Genomic DNA, 22,956 nt, shown 5'->3' with positions numbered 1-22,956 from the left:
CCGGTTCTAGCTTCCGCGATCAGCAATGAGGAAGATTTTCTACTGAGGTTTGCTTCTTCCGTGTTTACTTCAGAGTCAGAGATTTTTGTCTTCCGCTGGGACATCGAGTTTTTGCCGAGTTCGATTCTGATGAGGTCGGCATGCACTGTGGACATCGAAATGACGTCAAAGTGATGAGCTAGACGTGGGTGGCGTCTAGAGGGACGCCTTGACCAAATAAGGAGGATCGTGTGACGTGAAGGTGGAAGCCGGAAAACGAAGTTGGAACAAAACTAGCGGACAGAGAGTTCTCGAAAAAGGAAGGAGTATTAACGTCGATGAAGAAACATCTACGAAATCCAGCTGGGGAAGCTAGTAACCGAATCATAGACATTGCACATCAGTTAAAGATCAAGTACCACTAGTCGAACAGAATTCAAATACCAGACTGCATAAGCACGCCCCGAAATATCTTCACTAATAGCTCTACCATCTCCTTTTTGTTTGCTGTGCTATATCTAAATATAAATTTGAGTTTTATTTCTAAATTATTACAACAGGAGTAGATTATTTAGAATTAAGGCCATATGTTGTTTAACCATTGCGTAGCTAAGAATACTTTTGAGTAGAGATAAATTATCAACTCATTTGCTCATTATGACCAATATTTAGTGTACGATTTCTACATTCTTTCCGTGACTGGAAATGTCTGAAATCCAGTGTTTTTACATTATTATTATTATTATTATTATTATTTTTAATAATAATAATAATAATAATAATAATAATAATAATAATAATAATAATAATAATAATAATAATAATACTGAAACAAATACTTGAAGAGGTTAGGCGATGATCTTGGTGCATGGAAGCGTCTTAGTTGGCAGCGAATGGCCTCGCAATAACGGCAGAATACCTATGATGATGGTGCTAATCATGTATCTTCCAAGGTACCCATGTTGCAAACCCTATTTCAGTGGTGGATCCAGGGGGGCGATCGCCCCCCTCCCAAGAAGGGGAAGTTTTTTTTTAATTTTATATAAATAAAACCCATACCAGAGTTTGGAGCTCTTAAAAGTAGCTCTTAGTAGCAGTATTATAACCCACCGCCCCCCCCCAGAAGTCAGTCCTGGATCCGCCACCTGCCCTATTTAATATTTTGCTACTTTCTTGTAGTACCTTAATCCAGCATATCGAATACTTGATTGATACGCCATCTTTCTTTTCCGTTTACAGTAGTTTTCCGCTCAGCCTTCTGTTGTTACCAACTACGTTCTAAAATTTCACACATGGTGTGAATCGTATTTGTTATGAATAAGTTTTAGGGTACGAACAACGCTTCATAAAGACGGTCAACTAGTAATTAGCATACATCTCTAATGAATGAATATATTAACAACTGCTATTAACATGATGTAACAGTTTTGTTTTACATTAATTATTCTTAACTTGGACGAAACGAAAGAGTCGTTAACCTGAACGCAAAACTTAACAGAATATCCGACTTTCAAAACAAGGGAAAATTTTTCACAATACTATATTTTTTGAGTTTATTACTATTTAATCTTTGAGCTCCCATGACCTCCCCGCTGGTCTAGTGGCTAGCACGTGCGCCTTTAGTGTTCGGAGTCCCGGGTTCGTTTCTTACAGTCCCAGGTCCCGGGATTCCGGTGGGAGAGCCTTTGGAATTTCAACTGTCTTCAATATTTGTATGTTTATGTCCCTGTCGTTATCGGTTACTGAAAAAACGAGTAAAATGCAGTAAAAACAGTGATAATTAGATGTACACAAGTTAGTGAGGAACGTTCAGTAAATCAGCTAAAAAAAAAAACACTGGTACTTAAGTGGTTAGCATACGCGTCTTTGACGCGGGAAACTCGGGTTCGATTCCTGGCGGGAGATCATGTGGTTCGAATTCCATGTTAAGTTGTAGGCCCACGTCTCATAGTCTAGTGTCAAATCCATAGTTTTGGGCTTCGCTGACATGAGTAATACTATCCACTATTGAAGTCCAAGTTTAGCCCCATGATCCAGAGATACAGGTGAAAAATATGTCCAAAATGACCATATCAAGGTCGAATCCACTGTTTTCGAGATCGCTGAAATATCCAAGCTGGAAGAATTTGAAATATGGTGTTGGCGCAGAATGCTGCGCATATCATGGACCGAAAGGGAAAGGAATGAAGACGTACTAAAGGTAGCAAGGATCTTATAAAATAGAGGATCTGCCCTTACAACAAAATTTTGAAGCCATACGTCACAGTTTCGCCACCCCTACTCTGCCCGCTCCACCCAATAAGATCGCAATGTTTTGAGCCAACAAACATGGCGGAGACGAAAGTAGCCAATCAGACGATGGCGGAAACGAGAGTAGCCAATCAGACGTGCCGATGCTCGGTTGTTTTTTGGCTTCATTATTCAATAGGATGAAGATATATATGGGCAGATCCTCTATTTTATAAGATCCTTGAAAGGAAGCTAATGAAGGACGACAAATTATGAAGATAATAGGAAAAAGAAGAAACAGCACGCTTGGCCATCTTATTCGGCACTCCGATTGGAACACCGTACCGATAGAGGGAAAAGGCAGAAGGAAAATCGGAAAGAGGAAGACCAAGGATATAATTTCTAGATGCAGTTATGAAGAAGATACCTTATCAAAGTAAAAAACAGCTCTCCCAAGAGAGAGAAAAATTTTAAAATTTTCATGTTGTCCACCAACCTATGATTGAGGTGAACAAAAAGTAGCGTGGATTAAATAAAAATGGCGATCACCATCGCAATGAGTAGAAGTGATATTGCACTATTGCAATCTATTCATTGATCATTTTATAACTTTCTCTGAGCTGAGGACTAGGACTAAAGCGTTCGACATTATTTCGTACAAGTAGAATGACTGAAGGAAAGACATTTGACATAGTTCAAAACACGCACTTTATTTTCTTAAGGTTACCATCATCTTATTTGAAACCAAAAGGCCTGGTTTCTAGTAATGGATAGCTTCAAGTGATATCCCTTGTTTACAAAGAGAACAGGCCTGTTTACCATAAAAGAAAGACAATCATCTTTAGGTGACCAAGTCGCATACATGCACCCCTATATTAAGCGTCTTTCTTTCCACGCTGACCTGTAAATACACAGAAGAAATTGAGATTAAGTTTACAAAAAAATATTAAATCTCTAATGTTCTGACCTTATCTGTATAGATCATGACGATCAAATGGCCCAGGGGACTCTCAATTCAGCCTTTCTGCTCTCATTTTCCCCAGGATGCTTTGAGGTTGGTGACGTCACGTGGAGGTAGCGCCAAGGATGTTATAAAATAGAAGATCTGCCCATATCACAAAAACCGTGAAGCCATACGTCACAGCCATACGTATCCTATGATTGGTGATTTTCTTACCTGTGAAAGATTATTCCGGGTAATTTCTTGTCACTCCCATTTGTACACCAATACGTGCAGCATGTAAATATTGTATGATATAAATCTGAAGCAACTAATTAAATAAAAATAAACGACAGACACACTACATGTCTAAAAAGAAGATCGCAATGTTTTGAGCCAACATATATCGCGGAAACGAGAGTAGTCAATGAGATAGGGAGTGCTGTGATATAGGATGATACAAGAAGTGCTCTGTTATAGGATAGGATTACAAGTACTCTGATATAGGATGTGATAGGAAGTTCTTTATGACCAAATTTGGATATTTATTCTATGACCAGATCTCTACCAATATTTGAAAACAAGGATCTTCCAATTGCAATTAGCATTAGAGGAAAGAGCATCTCGTTGGTCAAACACGACCATTAACGATTTTTCACAATTTTTAACTTGGAAAACATCCTTTCGCTAGTTACTTACGTAGAGTCCACCGCACAGCTACGAATTTAGTTTTTTAAATATAATTTGTGAAGCTCATAAATATGTAAAATCATGGTCTAAAGTAATTAAAATGCTCATTTTTAATACAAGTTAATTTCTGTCTTCAACATTCTTTATACGATTTTTCCCCCAATATGTCAGTATTGGAGAATCCCTGGGTTAGAGGACCCCTGGCGATTTCCAGGTAGTCAGCCTGACGAGTCCGAGCTTGGCTCTGATATAGGATGAAATGGGAAGTGCTCTGTTTTAGGTTGAGATAGGAAGCAGTCTGATAGGATTTTTGCGGTTTAAGGCCTGTGCCATAGTAGAAGTTTATTATCCTAAAAAATACCTTCCGCTTTATGCAGAGTCGTTTTGACGTATGATTAACGTCACACTAAAGACCTGACTACTGCAGAAAACATATGTTAGTTGAACTCTTTAGTATCGCAGTAGTCACGCGTCAAAACGACTCTGCACCGAGCCCGTTAGGTTTTAACGTGAAATACAAAGAATTCTGAAACAACAGTAAAAAGTTTTGGGAAAATAATCTTCACACGAAAGCATGAAGGACCTTATGCAGAGTCGTTGTGACGCGTGATTAGTGCCATACTAAAGAGTTCGACTAACATATGTTTCCTGCAATAGTCAGCTCTTTAGTATGAAGCTAATCATACGTCAAAACGACTCTGCATAAGGCGAGAAAAGATTATATACCAGCATAGGTGAATAAATGCGTCATTTCGGAGCTGGTCGGTACTAAAACGAAAAGGTTATAATATGAGAACGAAATGTCGGCTGAAAGTTGGATAAAAGAACATTGTTCTTATTTCAAGCTTAAATTCTATTAATGTACCAGCGAATTTGGAACATGAGCGGCCCTAGGCCTCGAAGTACAGATGGAAATTAATGAGGTTTTCTAGAAATGGAAAATTATAGACCAGGAAGTAAACGTTTCTACACGTTTTCATGTTTAAATATGAAGATTAATTTTCTAAACTTTTATTGTATCCTTTCGGAACACTATAATGTAATTATCTATTGAAATTATTAACAGTATGTTTCTCGATCGACGATGATTTTTTTTTAAAGATAAAGAACCATAGAGTTGACCTACCAATCCATCAAATAGCTACAGCGATTCTTTCGAGATTTCAGTTAAAGTCGATAGACGTTGGCATTAGCATCACTTATTAGCATAAGAATCGATATAACTATTTAATCGATTCGTAGGGCAATTCTAATGATTCCAAGTTAATGTACGACGCTGCCACATAGTGACACTTTGATTCACCATAGCTGCTGATGAAGGTTCCGGAGGGTATACCATTATATAGCATTTTCGCTTTATTTTGACCTGTAGAATATCATAGTATACATGGTATGATTCGAATTTTAAAAGTAAGATGTAGAAATGGATCGAAGCAACACGAAAGATCAGTTTATGATTAAGGTAGCAATTAGTGTACATAACAGTACGCTGTCAGTCACAAACCCTAACCAACACAAAAGATCAGTTCATGGTTAAGGTAGTAATTAGTGCACATGATAGTACGCTGTCAATCAAGAAACCCTAACCAACACGAAAGATCAGTTTATGATTAAGGTAGCAATTAGCGTACATAACAGTACGCTGTCAATCAAGAAACCCTAACCAACACGAAAGATAAGTTCATGGTTAAGGTAGCAATTAGTGTACATGACAGTACGCTGTCAATCAAGAAACCCTAACAAACACGAAAGATCAGTTCATGATTAAGGTAGCAATTAGTGTACATAACAGTACGCTGTCAATCAAGAAACCTTAACTAACACGAAAGATCAGTTCATGATTAAGGTAGCAATTAGTGTACATAACAGTACGCTGTCAATCAAGAAACCTTAACTAACACGAAAGATCAGTTCATGATTAAGGTAGCAATTAGTGTACATAACAGTACGCTGTCAATCAAGAAACCCTAACAAACACGAAAGATCAGTTCATGATTAAGGTAGCAATTAGTGTACATAACAGCACGCTGTCAATCAAGAAACCTTAACTAACACGAAAGATCAGTATGGTTAAGGTAGCAATTAGTGAACATAATAGTACGCTGTCAGTCAAAAAACCGTAACCAGCACGAAAGATCAGTTCATGATTAAGGTAGCAATTAGTGCACATAACAGTACGCTGTCAGTCAAGAAACCCTACCTTAACCATGAACTGATTTTTTATGTTGGTTACGATGCTTCAATGTCCATTCCCAGTATCTTCCATTAAAAAAGACATAAATGACAAAAATTAATTATATAATATTAAAATATGGTCAGATATCTTACCAGATTCTTGAAGTTTTGTTTTACCATTCTTCTCCGAGGTAAACGATGCTGTTTCATCAGAAGAGATTTGAGTAGAATTGAACCCGGCACTAGCGACAGATGATACATCATAGTCAGTTGGACTGCCTTTCCCTGGCGACTTTTTCTCTATTAGAGGAGGATGCGCTTTGTGCGCTGTTTAATACAAAACATATGAAGATAGTTAGTGTCGTACAGATATTATAAAGTTAGTCAAAACTATCAATAAGATAGAATTTACTCACAGGTAAAGTGGGGAACAAATTTACATTATAATCATACTGGTCTGAAAGAGGTGCTGGTGCTTGTTTAGTAACTTGAAAGTGACCTGGTGGTTTAAGACCTGTTGATAAAATTACCTTTCGCACTGGCTTTTCAGCTTCAGGAAGCATCCAACAGAAAGCAGAACAATCTCCAAAATGTAATTTATCTCCACATAAAGTTTGAATGGATGTCTATTATTTCCACGTTTCTTATCGAGGTCTATCACTCTTTTGTATTCTTGTTTCAACTTGTTTATCTTATTCTAACATTCTGCTGGCATCTTCACAATCTTTCATGATCGAAATTTATTGGAAATAACGATAAATAGACGTGTGATCGAAAATATGATGAATAATTTTATTAGAAACAAAGCAATAAGCTTATATGGAATTTTATTAGAAACAAAGCAATAAGCTTACATGGAATTTTATTAGCAACAAAGCAATAAGCTTACATGGAATTTTATTAGAAACAAAGCAATAAGCTTACATGGAGTTTTATTAGAAACAAAGCAATAAGCTTACATGGAATTTTATTAGAAACAAAGCAATAAGCTTACATGGAATTTTATTAGAAACAAAGCAATAAGCTTACATGGAATTTTATTAGCAACAAAGCAATAAGCTTACATGGAATTTTATTAGCAACAAAGCAATAAGCTTACATGGAATTTTATTAGAAACAAAGCAATAAGCTTACATGGAGTTTTATTAGAAACAAAGCAATAAGCTTACATGGAATTTTATTAGAAACAAAGCAATAAGCTTACATGGAGTTTTATTAGAAACAAAGCAATAAGCTTACATGGAATTTTATTAGAAACAAAGCAATAAGCTTACATGGAATTTTATTAGCAACAAAGCAATAAGCTTACATGGAATTTTATTAGAAACAAAGCAATAAGCTTACATGGAATTTTATTAGCAACAAAGCAATAAGCTTACATGGAATTTTATTAGAAACAAAGCAATAAGCTTACATGGAATTTTATTTGAAACAAAGCAATAAGCTTACATGGAATTTTATTAGCAACAAAGCAATAAGCTTACATGGAATTTTATTAGCAACAAAGCAATAAGTTTACATGGAATTTTATTAGAAACAAAGCAATAAGCTTACATGGAATTTTATTAGAAACAAAGCAATAAGCTTACATGGAATTTTATTAGAAACAAAGCAATAAGCTTACATGGAATTTTATTAGCAACAAAGCAATAAGCTTACATGGAATTTTATTAGAAACAAAGCAATAAGCTTACATGGAATTTTATTAGCAACAAAGCAATAAGCTTACATGGAATTTTATTAGAAACAAAGCAATAAGCTTACATGGAATTTTATTTGAAACAAAGCAATAAGCTTACATGGAATTTTATTAGCAACAAAGCAATAAGCTTACATGGAATTTTATTAGCAACAAAGCAATAAGTTTACATGGAATTTTATTAGAAACAAAGCAATAAGCTTACATGGAATTTTATTAGAAACAAAGCAATAAGCTTACATGGAATTTTATTAGAAACAAAGCAATAAACTTACATGGAATTTTATTAGAAACAAAGCAATAAGCTTACATGGAATTTTATTAGAAACAAAGCAATAAGCTTACATGGAATTTTATTAGCAACAAAGCAATAAGCTTACATGGAATTTGATTTCATCTCCTTCAAAGTACTGTCCTTGGCTAGCGATGCACTTAACCCAACGCTGAATCCATAACTTAAAGCATTTCTCGAAGGGCATTCAACTGTTCTGTCGTAGCTCTCTCAATGTCAGGAATGGTGTCGAAACGTTTTTCTTTACGCATGGTTTTAATTTTTAGGAAGAGCCAGAAGTCGCATTGTGCTATATCTGGAAAGCACAGCGAATGTGGACAGACAGCAATATTTTTTTCGGCCAAAAACTCGCGGATCAAAAGCAAGGAGTTGCACGGCGCGTTTTCGAGGTAAAGAAGGAAGCCATTTGCCCATTTAATCGGTAATTATTTTCACGAACACATACGAGATGTTTAATTCTCCAGAAGGCTCCCGAATAGTCATTCGCCTGTTTAAACAAATCATTTGTGCCACTTTTTGCATGTTTTCACTAAGGATGGCCAGAACCGGTTCTTGGTGGAACCGGTTTTCGGGTCTGAACAGATCCGGTTCCGGAACCGGTTTTTCGGGTCCAGGTCTGGAACCGGTTCTTCGGATCCAGGTCTGGAATCGGTTCTGGAAACCAGATCTCCAAGAACAGGTTCCACTGGAACCGAAACTTTATGACCATACCTACGCTAAACCCGAGCTGCCGGCAGACTGTGAACAGTGTGCTAGATGAATTGGTGGAAGCGACAGGCAGGCGTCCAGGCGGCGGCCGCTTGTCTCATTCAGCTAAATAAACTGGGTAACTGGCAAACTCATTGGCTAAACAGGGAAACTGGGCAACTCAATTGGCTAAACACCCACTGGTGGACCAAAATTTTTTTCTGGGGGCACAAGCGGGTCTGGGCGGGGAGGGAACAAGCGCATGGTCCTTTCTGCAGTGTTTTGAAGGTGAACTTTGTGCCTTCTTTACGGGTCTTTGGGGGCTTTCAAATCCAGGTCTGGAACCGGTTCCTAAGATCCGGTTCTGGCACCGGGTTTTCAGATCCAGATCTGGAATCGGTTCCTAAGATCCGATTCTGGAACAGGGTTTTCGGATCCAGGTCCGGAACCGGTTCCTAAGATCCGGTTCTGGAACCGGGTTTTCGGATCCAGATCCGGACCCGGTTGTGAAAACCGGATTTCCGAGAACCGGTTCCTCGTGGAACAGGTTCCGCCGGAACCGGAACTTTGTGGCCATCCCTAGTTTTCACCTGTTTTGACGTCCAGAGTCGTCTCGATCATTGCTCGTTTTCAACCGACTCCTTGCCGCTTTTGAATCGCTTATACCATTTGTAAACAATCTTCAATGCCACTGCTTCATTACCATTCACTGATTCCGACATTTCGTGAGCTTCTTTGGCACTATTTTGCACCTTAGAACAAAAGTTAATGTTGGAGTTCAACAGACACTCTTAACACGTCGTCACTCTTCTGCCTTTGGAAGAAAACTAACATGTCACAACTCGTTCAAACGCGACACTGACTGTTCCAAAGGTTTAGGCTGCCGGACTTACTTATTGAAATGGTTACAATATCGATTGACAGCACTATGCAACTATATTCACCGTATTTTTTGATGACACTTTGTACTTTCTGGTTATGGATGCAATTATTAAATATATCTTGATTTTTCCTCTCCCCGAATCTATATTAAAGCTTACACTTCACTTTCATATCATTCAGGTAATAGCATACTTATTATTTGTTATGTACCAAACAAACAACTTTGTTGAACGCTTTATCCGTATAATAAATGAAAACCACAAGCCAAAGTAAAAATGAAATGAAATCTTTGAGTTTTACGTCCCACGGTTATGCCGGTTAGGCTAAACGAGACGATGATGATGAGTGATGAATGAAGTGGAATGAAGAAAGTGAGAGGAAACGGGAGAACCCCGAGAAAACCCACGCACACGGTGTTTGTCCACCACAAAGTTCACTTGGCGGGGGCTGGGATCGAACCCGGGAGCACCAGAGGAGAACCCTCTACCACTGAGGCATCGCACAAGCCAAAGTAAATCGCCACAGTAGCACCATATCGATTTTCGAACATCGAAAAGTTTAACATAGCATTGCTGCGATACTTATGGTACGGGTCAGCACACATACACATCTAGGCCAACCAAGATTCGACTCGGCATGCGTCGGTCTTTATGTACATAAGTAAGCCCAAGTAATTTTGCACTGTTAAGTCAGCCCGGACTAGGATTCGAGTGCGATAAGGCCTTTAAAGCTTATCAATGCCTCCCACTACTACAAAGTGAAAACTCTCTTCTCAGGGTAGAACCGAGGTTAATTTATGGCGAAACTTACGAAGGGCGGATAGAGAAAACCTGGCCGACACTGTGCTCTTATGGCCAAATATCTTCAACCTATTTATCAACTTTGAAAGCGGAAAGCGTGTGGTCCTTATTCTCCAGAGGCTAAATAGTAGCTGGTTAAAACAACGATAAGCTTCACATGAAATTGTATGATGTATACCCTGAATAATGACTCTAGAAACACACTTGATAGGCCATCCATATGCTAACGGCTCAGGATTGAAATTACAAAAATGAAGTTGAAAAATACGGCGGTTCAAATGAAGTTTAAAGTGTGTTGATCAATCAATAATTTGCCATAATCTATTAAGACGTTTGAACCTCGCACTTTAAACCACAATTTCTTTCGTAGATGCTACGTAGGGAATTGAGTTGACTGGCAAATGCTCGGGAAAGCTGCCAATTACAACGTAGGGAGAACGTTGGCAATTGAATTGATTATCAAATGCTTGGCAAAGCTGCCAATCACAGCGTAGGGCCAACGTTATCAATTTAATTAATTAGCAAATGCTCGGCAAAACGACCGATTACAATGTAGGGAGAATGTTGGCAGTTGGTTACCCCACTGCTTTCCACTGTTGGGCCTACTGTTCGTGCTGCTAAGGAGAAATTGATTGTAATTTACAGCTGACCAGGCGAGATATTTTCTTAGAATCACAATTTCACAAGTCGACAAAGCTACAGGGATTTGGCATCGTGAGACTAGACGGAATAACAAGGAAACGAGAACAATGAATCGAACTGAAGGATCTGTGCTAGATGCTAAGCATGTGATCAGATTGGTGGTATTCAATTTCTCATTAACAACAACGCTGTAGAAAAATCTCTTGGAAATAAGATCGAGTAACAAAATTTGTTATCAAACTTACCCAAAGATACGAATTGTTACTACTTGAATCGTATGTTTCTCAAGTCCGTAACTGGAGGTGGTCATAGGAACTCAGAACCCCTGCAATCACTTCAAAGACTGAAAATTTCGGTTGCTTTTGTTGTATTATATATGAATGGAAGATGAACTTAACTTAGCTCCCTCAAAACTTAACTTACTTTCCTGTCTTACTTAGTGTTTTGGCTATAGGTTTGATGCTCTCACAAGAACTCATTCAAAAGATTAGTCGAAGAGCTCTAAGATATCATGGGAGACTTCAATGCCAGGACCAAAGAACAAGACACAAACCTAAAATTAATAGGAAATAATATTAATCTAAATCTAGTATATATACAGGGTTTATCTGGAAAATAATAGGATTGATTTTTCCCGCCAAAACGTAGTGAAGAAGGGTGATTTTACTGGGCTGGCTGAGTGGTGGTGGGTCTTAGTTATCAGCGCACCAGTCGCCAGTATTCTCCAAGCCTTCACGGAGTGTAGATCGAGTTTAAGGTGAACCCCTTTCAAGGTGCCTTGTCATCTGCACAATGAATCGTTTGTTAGAGCAGCGTTACGCGGTGAAGTTTTGCGTCAAACTGGGTAAAAGTGCGAGTGAGACCCATGACATGATCAAGACTGCTTATTGGAGTGATGCAATGCGTCGTGATCAAGTGTCTTTGAGTGGCACAAATTATTTCGGAATGAAATTGATGATGATCAAGAAACGAGATGCCCGCGTCCGTCTACCAATTGATGGATCATGAAAGCGTCATCATGACAATGCGCCGAGCCACACGGCCATTGCTGTCATGGACTTCCTGACCAAACATGGCATTACACAGTTTCCCCAGTCACCGTACAGCCCAAATATCGCTCCTGCAGACTTCTTCCTCTTACTCCGACTGAAAAGGGTCATGAAAGGACGACATCATGGCTCGGTCCGGGGCTTTCAATAGACCGTAACGAGAGAGCTGAAGAGCATTCCAGTTTTTGCGTTCCAGGAATGCTTCAGTGATTGGCAGGGTCGCTGGAAACGCTGTGTTGACGCAGCAGAAATATATTTTGAAATTATTAAGTCTATGTGTCAAAATTGTGAATACATAAAAAAAAAAACATTCTACTACTTTTCCAATAAACCCTGTATAAAGCGAAGGAAATTATTGGAGTTTTGCTTACCATTCTTCTCCGAGACAAAAGATGCTGCTTCATCAGAAGAGATCTGGGCAGAACTGAACCTAGCACTAGAGACGGACGATACATCATAGTCTGTGCTACTATCAGCTGGCCTGCCTTTCCCTGGCGGCTTCTTGCCTATTAGAGGACATACAGTATTTTGTACGCTGTTTAATACAAAACATTTTTATGGTGACAGTTAGTATCATACAGATACCCTAAGACTAGTTAAAACTAACAACAAGATAGGATTTACTCGCAAGTAAAGTGGGAAACAAAATGACATTAAAATCATACATGGCCTGCAAATGGTGTTGATGCCTGCTTCCTAATTTTAAAAGGTGACCCGGTCGCTGAAATTAGTGGAAGATGTGTCTAGTTTCTTAAGATGTTATCACACTCAGTTTCAGGGCTTGTGTCCAACCCAACTCAGCACGGATGTAAAATTACCTTTGGCACACGCTTTTCAGCTCAAAGTAATATCCAGCAGGTAGAACAATTCATAAAATCCAATCTATCTACACATAAAATTTGGACGAATGCCTATTGCTTCCGAATTTCCTATTGAGGACCTTTATTGTTTTTCGTTCTGGCCAATTTTTTGTTTTGTCCTGTCATTATGATGACGTCTTCTCAATACTTTGTGCTCGTGATTCGTCAAAAATAACGCTAAATTTTTACTATTTAGGACGCAATTGTTCAGTCTATCTTGATTTGTAAGGCAAGTTCACATCTCTGTTGTGGTTGCAACGGAGACAACTCAGTAGTGTAAATGGCATGATCTGGAAACCACTAGAAACCACGGAGACGTCAGATTACAGTTGAGGAATGACCTGCACTAGCAGTGTTGCCAAATTGGTAACCCACGACGGAGCTCCAGTCGTCAACAGAGCATTCACTACAAGCAGGAGTGATGGTGGGGCCTTGGCTGACCAATGTTACCCGGATCAGTCGCTTCGAGCTTTATTAGAGTAAGGGTCGTTTATCGTGTATATCTTGTTTAGGAATGACTTCGAAATTTTTTGGAGGCTCAAAATGCACTTGTCGTTTGAGCAACGATGCGTCATTAAATTTTGTTTCAAGCCTGGAAGAACCGCTTCAGAGACGTTTCTGGTATCTTCTGGCTGAGGACGTCTATGATGGGGATTGGGAGGTCAAAATTGTACTACGGTTCGTCCGTCACATCAAGATCAAATTACGATGGAATTTGGACTTCAGGTTCCTTCAAAGTATGTTGAAGAGGGTACACAACAAATAGCGACAATTGAAGACCACGTACCTTATGTAGCATTATAAGAAGTAAGAAATTTGTCAACAATGTCTCCAACTTTCGTACATGACCTTATTAAATTTTGTTCTGAAATACTCTAGAAGGAAAAGCAAAGTAACTAAGTCATCGAGCTAAATCCAACTCACCAGGTTGATTTCTGCTGATGAGCGTAGATCTGATACGGGATGATATGGGGACAATAGAGAGAGAAATGCAGAGGTTTTGTTAACGCCTGCAAGGAAATGGGTCTAGAAGTAAATACAGAGGTCGCTTACTCTGAGGGAAGAACACAGACTCCAACTATTTGAGAATAAAATTCTAAAGCGACAATTCGAACCCAAGAGGAACACGAAAGGGAAATGGCGGGAAATTCATAACCAGGAAATGCATAATTTATGTCGTTTAGCAAACAATGTTAGGGTCATCAAGTCTAGGCGGCTCATCTGGGTAGAACACGAAGCCAGAATGCAAGAAAGTAGAAAAAATGGAATTTTAACTAGAAAACTCACTTGAAAAACGAACATGAGGAAGACAGCTGCAAATGGGAGGACAATATTAAGATGAATCACTCAGAAATAGGAATACAAAGTACAAACTGGAGCTGGTTGGTTAAGGCCGGAAGTAAATGCCTAAGGACGGAGGTTATTCCGGGCTTTATTGACAATAGAGTTAGTTCGCATAGAAATAACATTGTTTCGATGCGGCCAAGTTTCAAGTTACAGTAGACAAGTGGCCAACTTAGAGAATAATAAGTAGTAGCAAGTATTATGGTAAAATGTAGTATCTACAAGATGAGAGTAAGTTTGACAGAAATGAAATGAAATGAAATCTTTTAAGTTTTACGTCCCACGCTTATGCCAGCTAGGCTAAAGGAAACGGTGATGATGAGAAATGAATGAAATGGTGGAATGAAGAAAGTGGGAGGAAACGGAAGAACCGCGAGAAAACCCACGTACACGTTGTTTGTCCACCACAAAGCTCACTTTATGCGAGCTGGGATAGAACCAAGAATCCTATGCACCAGAGGTGAACGCTCTAGCACTGAGACACCGCGGCCCTATAACGATCACCAGGTTATAGAAATATCTTTTTGTGGACGCTCTGTATATTTGGAAGAGAGAGAAATCATTTTTAGATTTATATTTTGTTTTTGCGACGCAAATAATTTTTTCTTTGGTGGGAACCATTTTCTTCCCACGCAATAGGACAAAGGAGTCTTTCATCGTTCACTCATATACAGTATATATATATATATATATATATATATATATATATATATATATATATATATATATATATATATATATATATATATATATATTAAACGTGGTTTTGTGGTGAGAATATTTTAGTGAGCGACAGAGAAATTATTCATTTTCTGAACTATATATATGATAAACGTAATTTTCTTACTTGAATTCGCAGTGTTTCTTTCTTACTTATTAAGTTGCAAAGACTATGTTCAATAGTTATTTGGAACTGAATTAAGTGCATTTTTCAATCATTTATGGAAATACTAGCTGATCAGATGTTTGAACGCCAGACCGTCGCCAACCGTATTGTTCAGTCAGTTTTTATCTGAACGTTCCCACAAACAAATTATCGCAATGATTTGTGCATCGTGGCCAGTGAACTGAAAATTAATGCCAATCCTTTTAACACTTAATTTGCATGTACATACAGGTGATTGAACCTGAGTACATTTTAAAATGAACTGCCAACATTGACCAGTCGGTCAATCCGGCTCGGACCTCGAGCATTTCAATTCGAGGGTTTTTACTCCATATCTTCAAGCAACCACCACGCTCGTTGGATTAGGCATAACGATATGTTAAGGGGCATACGCTATTAGCCGGTGAAGGACTTATATTACGGCTAGCCCCATTGAGTGAAGTCCCGGGTTCGCAAACCCAGTACGTATCAGTTGTAAACTCGCCCTCTAATATTCGAATTTTATTTTGTGCCTGTCTGCATTCTCTTCCTGGAGACTAATGTCAATTTCTAGCTCCATTGAGTTTGACAGGTTGCCAACTTAGAGAGATGGCCAAGTTAACAAGCTCCACTGTACCATCATCAGGAATTAATCTTCAAAAGGGGTTATACAGATTGACATTCAAAATTTGGAACGAATTTTGAAATTTTCCGCGTTGGCGCGCCAGTGTTCGGGAGGCACCGTTTATATTTTGATGGCGTTGTAGTCAATAATCAGTTATTGAGTCTTATTTACACTTGCTGACGAGCATTTCTGTTCATTGTGTAAATTATTTTCTAAAATTTCTTTAAAAACAAACAAACAATACTGTACATACAGGTAATCATTTTCTGTTAAATGTACAGCACATATTAATACGTAGGTCCGGAGATTGCCAAATTTTTAAATGTCAACTTGTAGGCCTATTATTAATTATTATGGAGACGATTCGGATTCCGTTGCATTAATTCGTGTCGTAAGAATATTAAATTATTGATGTAACAAAATGTGTAACCTTGTTTACCTTTCTTTCTTTTCCCTCGCTTTTTCCGCCTTCCATTGTTTTTAGGATCTATTATTGCACTATTTACCTCCTCCTCAGATGAAGAACTACTAGGCGAACAAACAGAATTGGATGGCAGCTGAGGTTGATCTGAAAATATCAATAATTTAACTATAAATTTTCTTAAGACTCAGAACTATTAACCTTTCTACAAGTATGTCCCCTTGAATTCTTTCTCTTGTAATTACCTTACTGCGTTCATATCAGCAACTAATTCTGAATAAAGCTATTTATAACATTATGCGATTTACAATCGAGGGTTTTTCCTTCAAATTGAATGCCAGTTTCAATAATCTTAATCCAAGGTCTAATCACATAATCAAATTGAATGTCAGTGTCAATAATCTTAATCCAAGGACTAATCACATAATCAAATTTATTGCCAGTTTCAATAATCTCAATCCAGGGGCTAATCACATAATCAAATTTAATCCCAGTTTCAATAATCTTAATCCAGGGGCTAATCACATAATCAAATTTAATGCCAGTTTCAATAATCTTAATTCAGGGGCTAATCACATAATCAAATTGAATGCCAGTTTCAATAATCTTAATCCAGGGGCTAATCACATAATCAAATTTAATGGCAGTTTCAATAATCCTAATTCAGGGACTAATCACATAATCAAATTTAATGCCAGTCTCAATAATCTTATCCAGGGGCTAATCACATAAATTTAATTCCAGTCACAATAATCTTAATTCAGGGGCTAATCACATAATTATATTCAATGCCAGTCGCAATAATCTTAATCCAGGAGCTAATCACATAATCAAATTTAATGCCAGTCTCAACAATCTTAATTCAGGGGCTAATCACATAAATTTAATGCCAGTCTCAATAATCTTAATTCAGGGGCTAATCACAATCAAATTTAATGGCAGTTTCAATAATCCTAATTCAGGGGCTAATCACATAATCAAATTTAATGCCAGTTTTAATAATCTTAATCCAGGGACAGATCACATAATATATGTCAGTTCACAGCACCATTTCTCAACAGAACGCGCCCCGGTTCTATCATATTTATATAGGAAATTCGAAAAATTTCTGTTTGGTGTTGAATTGAGTATCTCTTCATGCTAATTCGCCATAGACTATGCATTCAGTGCTGCCAACAGGTGTCTTCAGAAAATACCTAAATGATGCTCAGAATCTAGCTAAAAATGAATAAACTTACCTAAACATAAAGCCTAATCTCTAGCTAACAGATCTTAACAATAAAGTGAGTAGATCATTTCCAAAATTTAGTATACTAACTTACGGTAATTTTCTTACTCCCATTGTTTCAGTGAAAGGCTGGATCTTTGAGAAAATTAAACAACCCACCCTACAGCCCAGATTTAGCACTGTACCTTGGCGACAGTCGTATGGACTGGAGCATTATGATACAGGATACGAGCTCAACGCACAGAGCGACTGATTCAAATGACTGCCTCCAACAAACTCGCCCAAATAGATAGTTGAAACTAATTTATTATTTTCCATAGATGGCACCATAATCCCTGAATGGCTTAGTACCAGTGGGACGATATTTCAGTGCCAGTCCGGGAACTTTTGGAAACACCCTCGTATCTAAGACAGCAGAAATATAAAGTGTGCCTATAGATATATGAAACATAATGCCGCTAACAGTAAAAATAACAATGGTAAGTGATCTCTCCTTAATCTGACCGTTACTTACCATAATTGTCTCTATCCGATGGTTCATTTCGACTTTTGCTACTTTCTATGTCTCCTGAAATAAATAAATTAGTTATTATTAATAATACATGTATGCATGTACGTATTAATGACAACAAAAACAAGCTTATTTGCATAATGATATTCAGAATAGTGTAAAATTGCCTTATTAAGATAGATGGCAAAGCAAATTACACACAGGATTAGGCTTTTTCGACAACCTTTTATTATATAAAAAAGTTATAAAACAATATAACACAGAATCACTATAACTGTGGTCTTAAGACAAATATAAAATATGCAAAATATTTATAGTTATGGTAAATAGGTGCCCCAAGGTTGAGGCAGCCAAGGGAAGGATTCCCATAAAGCTCCAAGAAAGCTGAGTGGAGGTGCGTTAGGATTCCCAGTGCTCCAGGCAAGCAAAGAGAGGTTGGAGTCCCGCAAAGATCCAGACAAGCTAGACGGACAGGAAAACCAGAAAGCTCCACCTAAGCTAGGTGATTGCGGTTAGGAATCTCTCAGAGCTCACGCAAGTTAGGAGAGTGATAGAGTTCCCACAAACCTCGAGGTAAGCAGAATGGGCACGAGGCCTCAAAGCTCTAGGCAAAGTAGTAGGCGTGGGTTAAGTTAGGAATCTCGCAGAGCTCATGCAAGTTAGGAGAGTGGTTGGGTTCCAACAAAGCTCGAGGTAAGCTGAACGGGTAAGAGGCCTCAAAGCTCTAGGCAAGCTAGTAGGCTTGGGTTAAGTTAGGAATGTCTCAGAGCTCACGCAAGTTAGGAGAGTGATAGAGTTACCACAAACCTCGAGGTAAGCAGAATGGGCCGGAGGCCTCAAAGCTCTAGACAAGCTAGTAGGCTTGGGTTAAGTTAGGAATCTCTCAGAGCTCACGCAAGATAGGAGAGTGGTTGGGTTCCCACATAGCTCCAGGTAAGCTGAATGGGCAAGATGTCTCAAAGCTCTAGGCAAGCTAGTAGGCTTGGGTTAAGTTAGGATTCTCTCAGAGCTTACGCAAGTTAGGAGAGTGGTTGAGTTCCCACAAACCTCGAGGTAAGCTGAATGGGCAAGATGCCTCAAAGTTCTAGGCAAGCTAGTAGGCTTGGGTTAAGTTAGGAATCCCTCAGAGCTCACGCAAGATAGGAGAGTGGTTGGGTTCCCATATAGCTCGAGGTAAGCTGAATGGGCAAGGTGTCTCAAAGCTCTAGGCAAGCTAGTAGGCTTGGGTTAAGTTACGATTCTCTCAGAGCTTACGCAAGTTAGGAGAGTGGTTGAGTTCCCACAAACCTCGAGGTAAGCTGAATGGGCAACATGCCTCAAAGCTCTAGGCAAGCTAGTAGGCTTGGGTTAAGTTAGGAATCTCTCAGAGCTCACGCAAGTTAGGAGACTGATAGAGTTCCCACACACCTCGAGGTAAGCAGAATGGGCAGGAGGCCTCAAAGCTCTAGGCAAGCTAGTAGGCTTGGGTTAAGTTAGGAATGTCTCAGAGCTCACGCAAGTTAGGAGAGTGGTTGAGTTCCAACAAAACTCGAGGTAAGCTGAATGGGTAAGAGGCCTCAAAGCTCTAGGCAAGCTAGTAGGCTTGGGTTAAGTTAGGAATCTCTCAGAGCTCCACGCAAGTTAGGAGAGTGGTTGAGTTCCCACAAAGCTCGACGTGAGCTGAATGGGCAGGAGTTCTCAAAGCTTTAGGCAAGCTAGTAGGCTTGGGTTAAGTTAGGAATCTCTCAGAGCTCACGCAAGTTAGGAGAGTAGTTGGGTTCCCACAAAGCTCGAGGTAAGCTGAATGGGCAAGATGTCTCAAAGCTCTAGGCAAGCTAGTAGGCTTGGGTTAAGTTAGGATTCTCTCAGAGCTCACGCAAGTTAGGAGAGTGATTGAGTTCCCACAAAGCTCGAAGTAAGCAGAATGGGCAGGAGGCCTCAAAGCTCTAGGCAAGCTAGTAGGCTTGGGTTAAGTTATGAATCTCTCAGAGCTCAGGCAAGTTAGGAGAGTGATAGAGTTCCCACAAACCTCGAGGTAAACAGAATGGGTAGGAGGCGTCAAAGCTCTAGGCAAGCTGGTAGGCTTGGGTTAAGTTAGGAATCTCTCAGAGCTCACGCAAGTTAGGAGAGTAATTGGGATCAAACAAAACTCGAGGTAAGCTGAATGGGTAAGAGGCCTCAAAGCTCTAGGCAAGCTAGTAGGCTTGGGTTAAGTTAGGAATCTCTCAGAGCTCACGCAAGTTAGGAGAGTGGTTAAGTTCCCACAAATCTCGAGGTAAGCAGAATGGGCAAGAGGCCTCAAAGCTCTAGGCAAGCTAGTAAGCTAGGGTTAAGTTAGGAATCTCTCAGAGTTCACGCAAGTTAGGGGAGTGATAAGAGTTCTCACAAACCTCAAGGTAAGCAGAATAGGAGGAGATCTCAAACCTCTAGGCAAGCTAGTAGGCTTGGGTTAAGTTAGAATTCTCTCAGAACTCACGCAAGTTAGGAGAGTGATAAAGTTCCCACAAACCTCGAGGTAAGCAGAATGGGCACGAGGCCTCAAAGCTCTAGGCAAAGTAGTAGGCGTGGGTTAAGTTAGGAATCTCTCAGAGCTCACGCAAGTTAGGAGAGTGGTTGGGTTCCAACAAAGCTCGAGGTAAGCTGAATGGGTAAGAGGCCTCAAAGCTCTAGGCAAGCTAGTAGGCTAGGGTTAAGTTAGGAATGTCTCAGAGCTCACGCAAGTTAGGAGAGTGATAGAGTTACCACAAACCTCGAGGTAAGCAGAATGGGCCGGAGGCCTCAAAGCTCTAGACAAGCTAGTAGGCTTGGGTTAAGTTAGGAATCTCTCAGAGCTCACGCAAGATAGGAGAGTGGTTGGGTTCCCACATAGCTCGAGGTAAGCTGAATGGGCAAGATGTCTCAAAGCTCTAGGCAAGCTAGTAGGCTTGGGTTAAGTTAGGATTCTCTCAGAGCTTACGCAAGTTAGGAGAGTGGTTGAGTTCCCACAAACCTCGAGGTAAGCTGAATGGGCAACATGCCTCAAAGCTCTAGGCAAGTTAGTAGGCTTGGGTTAAGTTAGGAATCTCTCAGAGCTCACGCAAGTTAGGAGAGTGATAGAGTTCTCACACACCTCGAGGTAAGCAGAATGGGCAGGAGGCGTCAAAGCTCTAGGCAAGCTAGTAGCCTTGGGTTAAGTTAGGAATGTCTCAGAGCTCACGCAAGTTAGGAGAGTGGTTGAGTTCCAACAAAACTCGAGGTAAGCTGAATGGGTAAGAGGCCTCAAAGCTCTAGGCAAGCTAGTAGGCTTGGGTTAAGTTAGGAATCTCTCAGAGCTCCACGCAAGTTAGAAGAGTGGTTGAGTTCCCACAAAGCTCGACGTGAGCTGAATGGGCAAGAGTTCTCAAAGCTTTAGGCAAGCTAGTAGGCTTGGGTTAAGTTAGGAATCTCTCAGAGCTCACGCAAGTTAGGAGAGTAGTTGGGTTCCCACAAAGCTCGAGGTAAGTTGAATGGGCAAGATGTCTCAAAGCTCTAGGCAAGCTAGTAGGCTTGGGTTAAGTTATGAATCTCTCAGAGCTCAGGCAAGTTAGGAGAGTGATAGAGTTCCCACAAACCTCGAGGTACGCAGAAAAGGCAGGAGACGTCAAAGCTCTAGGCAAGCTAGTAGGCTTGAGTTAAGTTAGGAAACTCTGAGAGCTCACGCAAGTTAGGAGAGTGGTTGGGTTCCCACAAAGCTCGAAGTAAGCTGAATAGGCAGGACGCCTCAAAGCTCCAGGCAAGCTAGTAGGCTTGGGTTAAGTTAAGATTCTCTCAGAGCTCACGCAAGTAAGGAGAGTGGTTGAGTTCCCACAAACCTCCAGGTAAGCTGAATGGGCAAGAGGCCTCAAAGCTCTAGGCAAGCTAGTAGTCTTGGATTAAGTTAAGATTCTCTCAGAGCTCACGCAAATTAGGAGAGTGGTTGAGTTCCCACAAACCTCGAGGTAAGCAGAATGGGAGAAGGGACTCAAAGCTCTAGGCAAGCTAGTAGGCTTGGGTTAAGTTAGGAATCTCTCAGAGTTCCAGGCAAGTTAGGAGAGTGGTTGAGTTCCCACAAAGCTCGAGGTAAGCTGAATGGGCAGGAGTTCTCAAAACTCTAGGCAAGCTAGTAGGCTTGGGTTAAGTTAGGATTCTCTCAGAGCTCACGCAAGTTAGGAGAGTGGTTTAGTTCCAACAAAGCTCGATGTAAGCTGAATGGGCAGGAGGCCTCAAAGCGCTAGGCAAGCTAGTAGGCTTGGGTTAAGTTAAGAATCTCTCAGAGCTCACGCAAGTTAGGAGAGTGGTTAAGTTCCCACAAACCTCGAGGTAAGCAGAATGGGCAGGAGTTCTCAAAGCTCGAGGCAAGCTAGTAGGCTTGGGCTAAGTTAGGAATCTGTTAGAGCTCACGCAAGTTAGGAGAGTGGTTGAGTTCCCATAAAGCTCGAGGTAAGCTGAATGGGCAGGAGCTCTCAAAGCTCTAGGCAAGCTAGTAGGCTTGGGTTAAGTTAGGAATCTCTCAGAGCTCACGCTAGTTAAGAGAGTAATAGAGTTCCCACAAACTTCGAGGTAAGCAGAATGGGCAGGAGGCCTCAAAGCTCCAAGCAAGCTAGTAGGCTTGGGTTAAGTTAGGAATCTCTCAGAGGTCACGCAAGTTAAGAGAGTGATAGAGTTCCCACAAACCTCGAGGTAAACTTAATGGGCAGGAGGCCTCAAAGCTCCAGGCAAGCTAGTAGGCTTGGGTTAAGTTAGGAATCTTTCAGTGCTCCACGCAAGTTAGGAGAGTGGTTGGGTTCCACAAACCTCGAGGTAAGCTGAATGGGCAAGATGTCTCAAAGCTCTAGGCAAGCTAGTAGGCTTGGGTTAAGTTAGGATTCTCTCGGAGCTCACGCAAGTTAGGAGAGTGATAGAGTTCTTACAAACCTCGAGATAAGCAGAATGGGAGGGGGCCTCAAAGCTCTAGGCAAGCTAGTAGGCTTGAGTTAAGTTAGGAAGCTCAGAGCTCACGCAATTTAGGAGAGTTGTTGGGTTCCCACAAAGCTCGAGGTACGCTGAATGGGGAAGATGTCTC

At 40.1% G+C, this 22,956-nt stretch overlaps 1 protein-coding gene across 1 annotated transcript in view; it reads right to left on the bottom strand.

The window, feature by feature from the left end:
* Positions 1–2,899: 2,899 nt before the first annotated feature.
* LOC145683559 (uncharacterized) overlaps positions 2,900–22,956 on the bottom strand; it is a 53,163-nt gene continuing 33,106 nt past the window's right edge. The window contains exons 3-7 of the mRNA XM_081754907.1: positions 17,922–17,975; positions 16,198–16,326; positions 12,436–12,570; positions 6,167–6,340; positions 2,900–3,109 (exon numbers count right to left, since the gene is read on the bottom strand). Of these exons, the coding sequence (XP_081611033.1) occupies positions 3,084–3,109; positions 6,167–6,340; positions 12,436–12,570; positions 16,198–16,326; positions 17,922–17,975 (518 nt within the window). The 3' untranslated portion in view covers positions 2,900–3,083. The remainder of the gene's footprint in view (positions 3,110–6,166; positions 6,341–12,435; positions 12,571–16,197; positions 16,327–17,921; positions 17,976–22,956) is intronic.

This window comes from Thermobia domestica, chromosome 4 (assembly GCF_964235325.1).
Source record: "Thermobia domestica chromosome 4, izTheDome1.hap1.1, whole genome shotgun sequence".
Classification (NCBI taxonomy): Eukaryota; Metazoa; Arthropoda; class Insecta; order Zygentoma; family Lepismatidae; genus Thermobia; species Thermobia domestica.
Note: the sequence above shows the minus strand (reverse complement) of the source record. Positions and strands in the feature narration are given on the sequence as shown.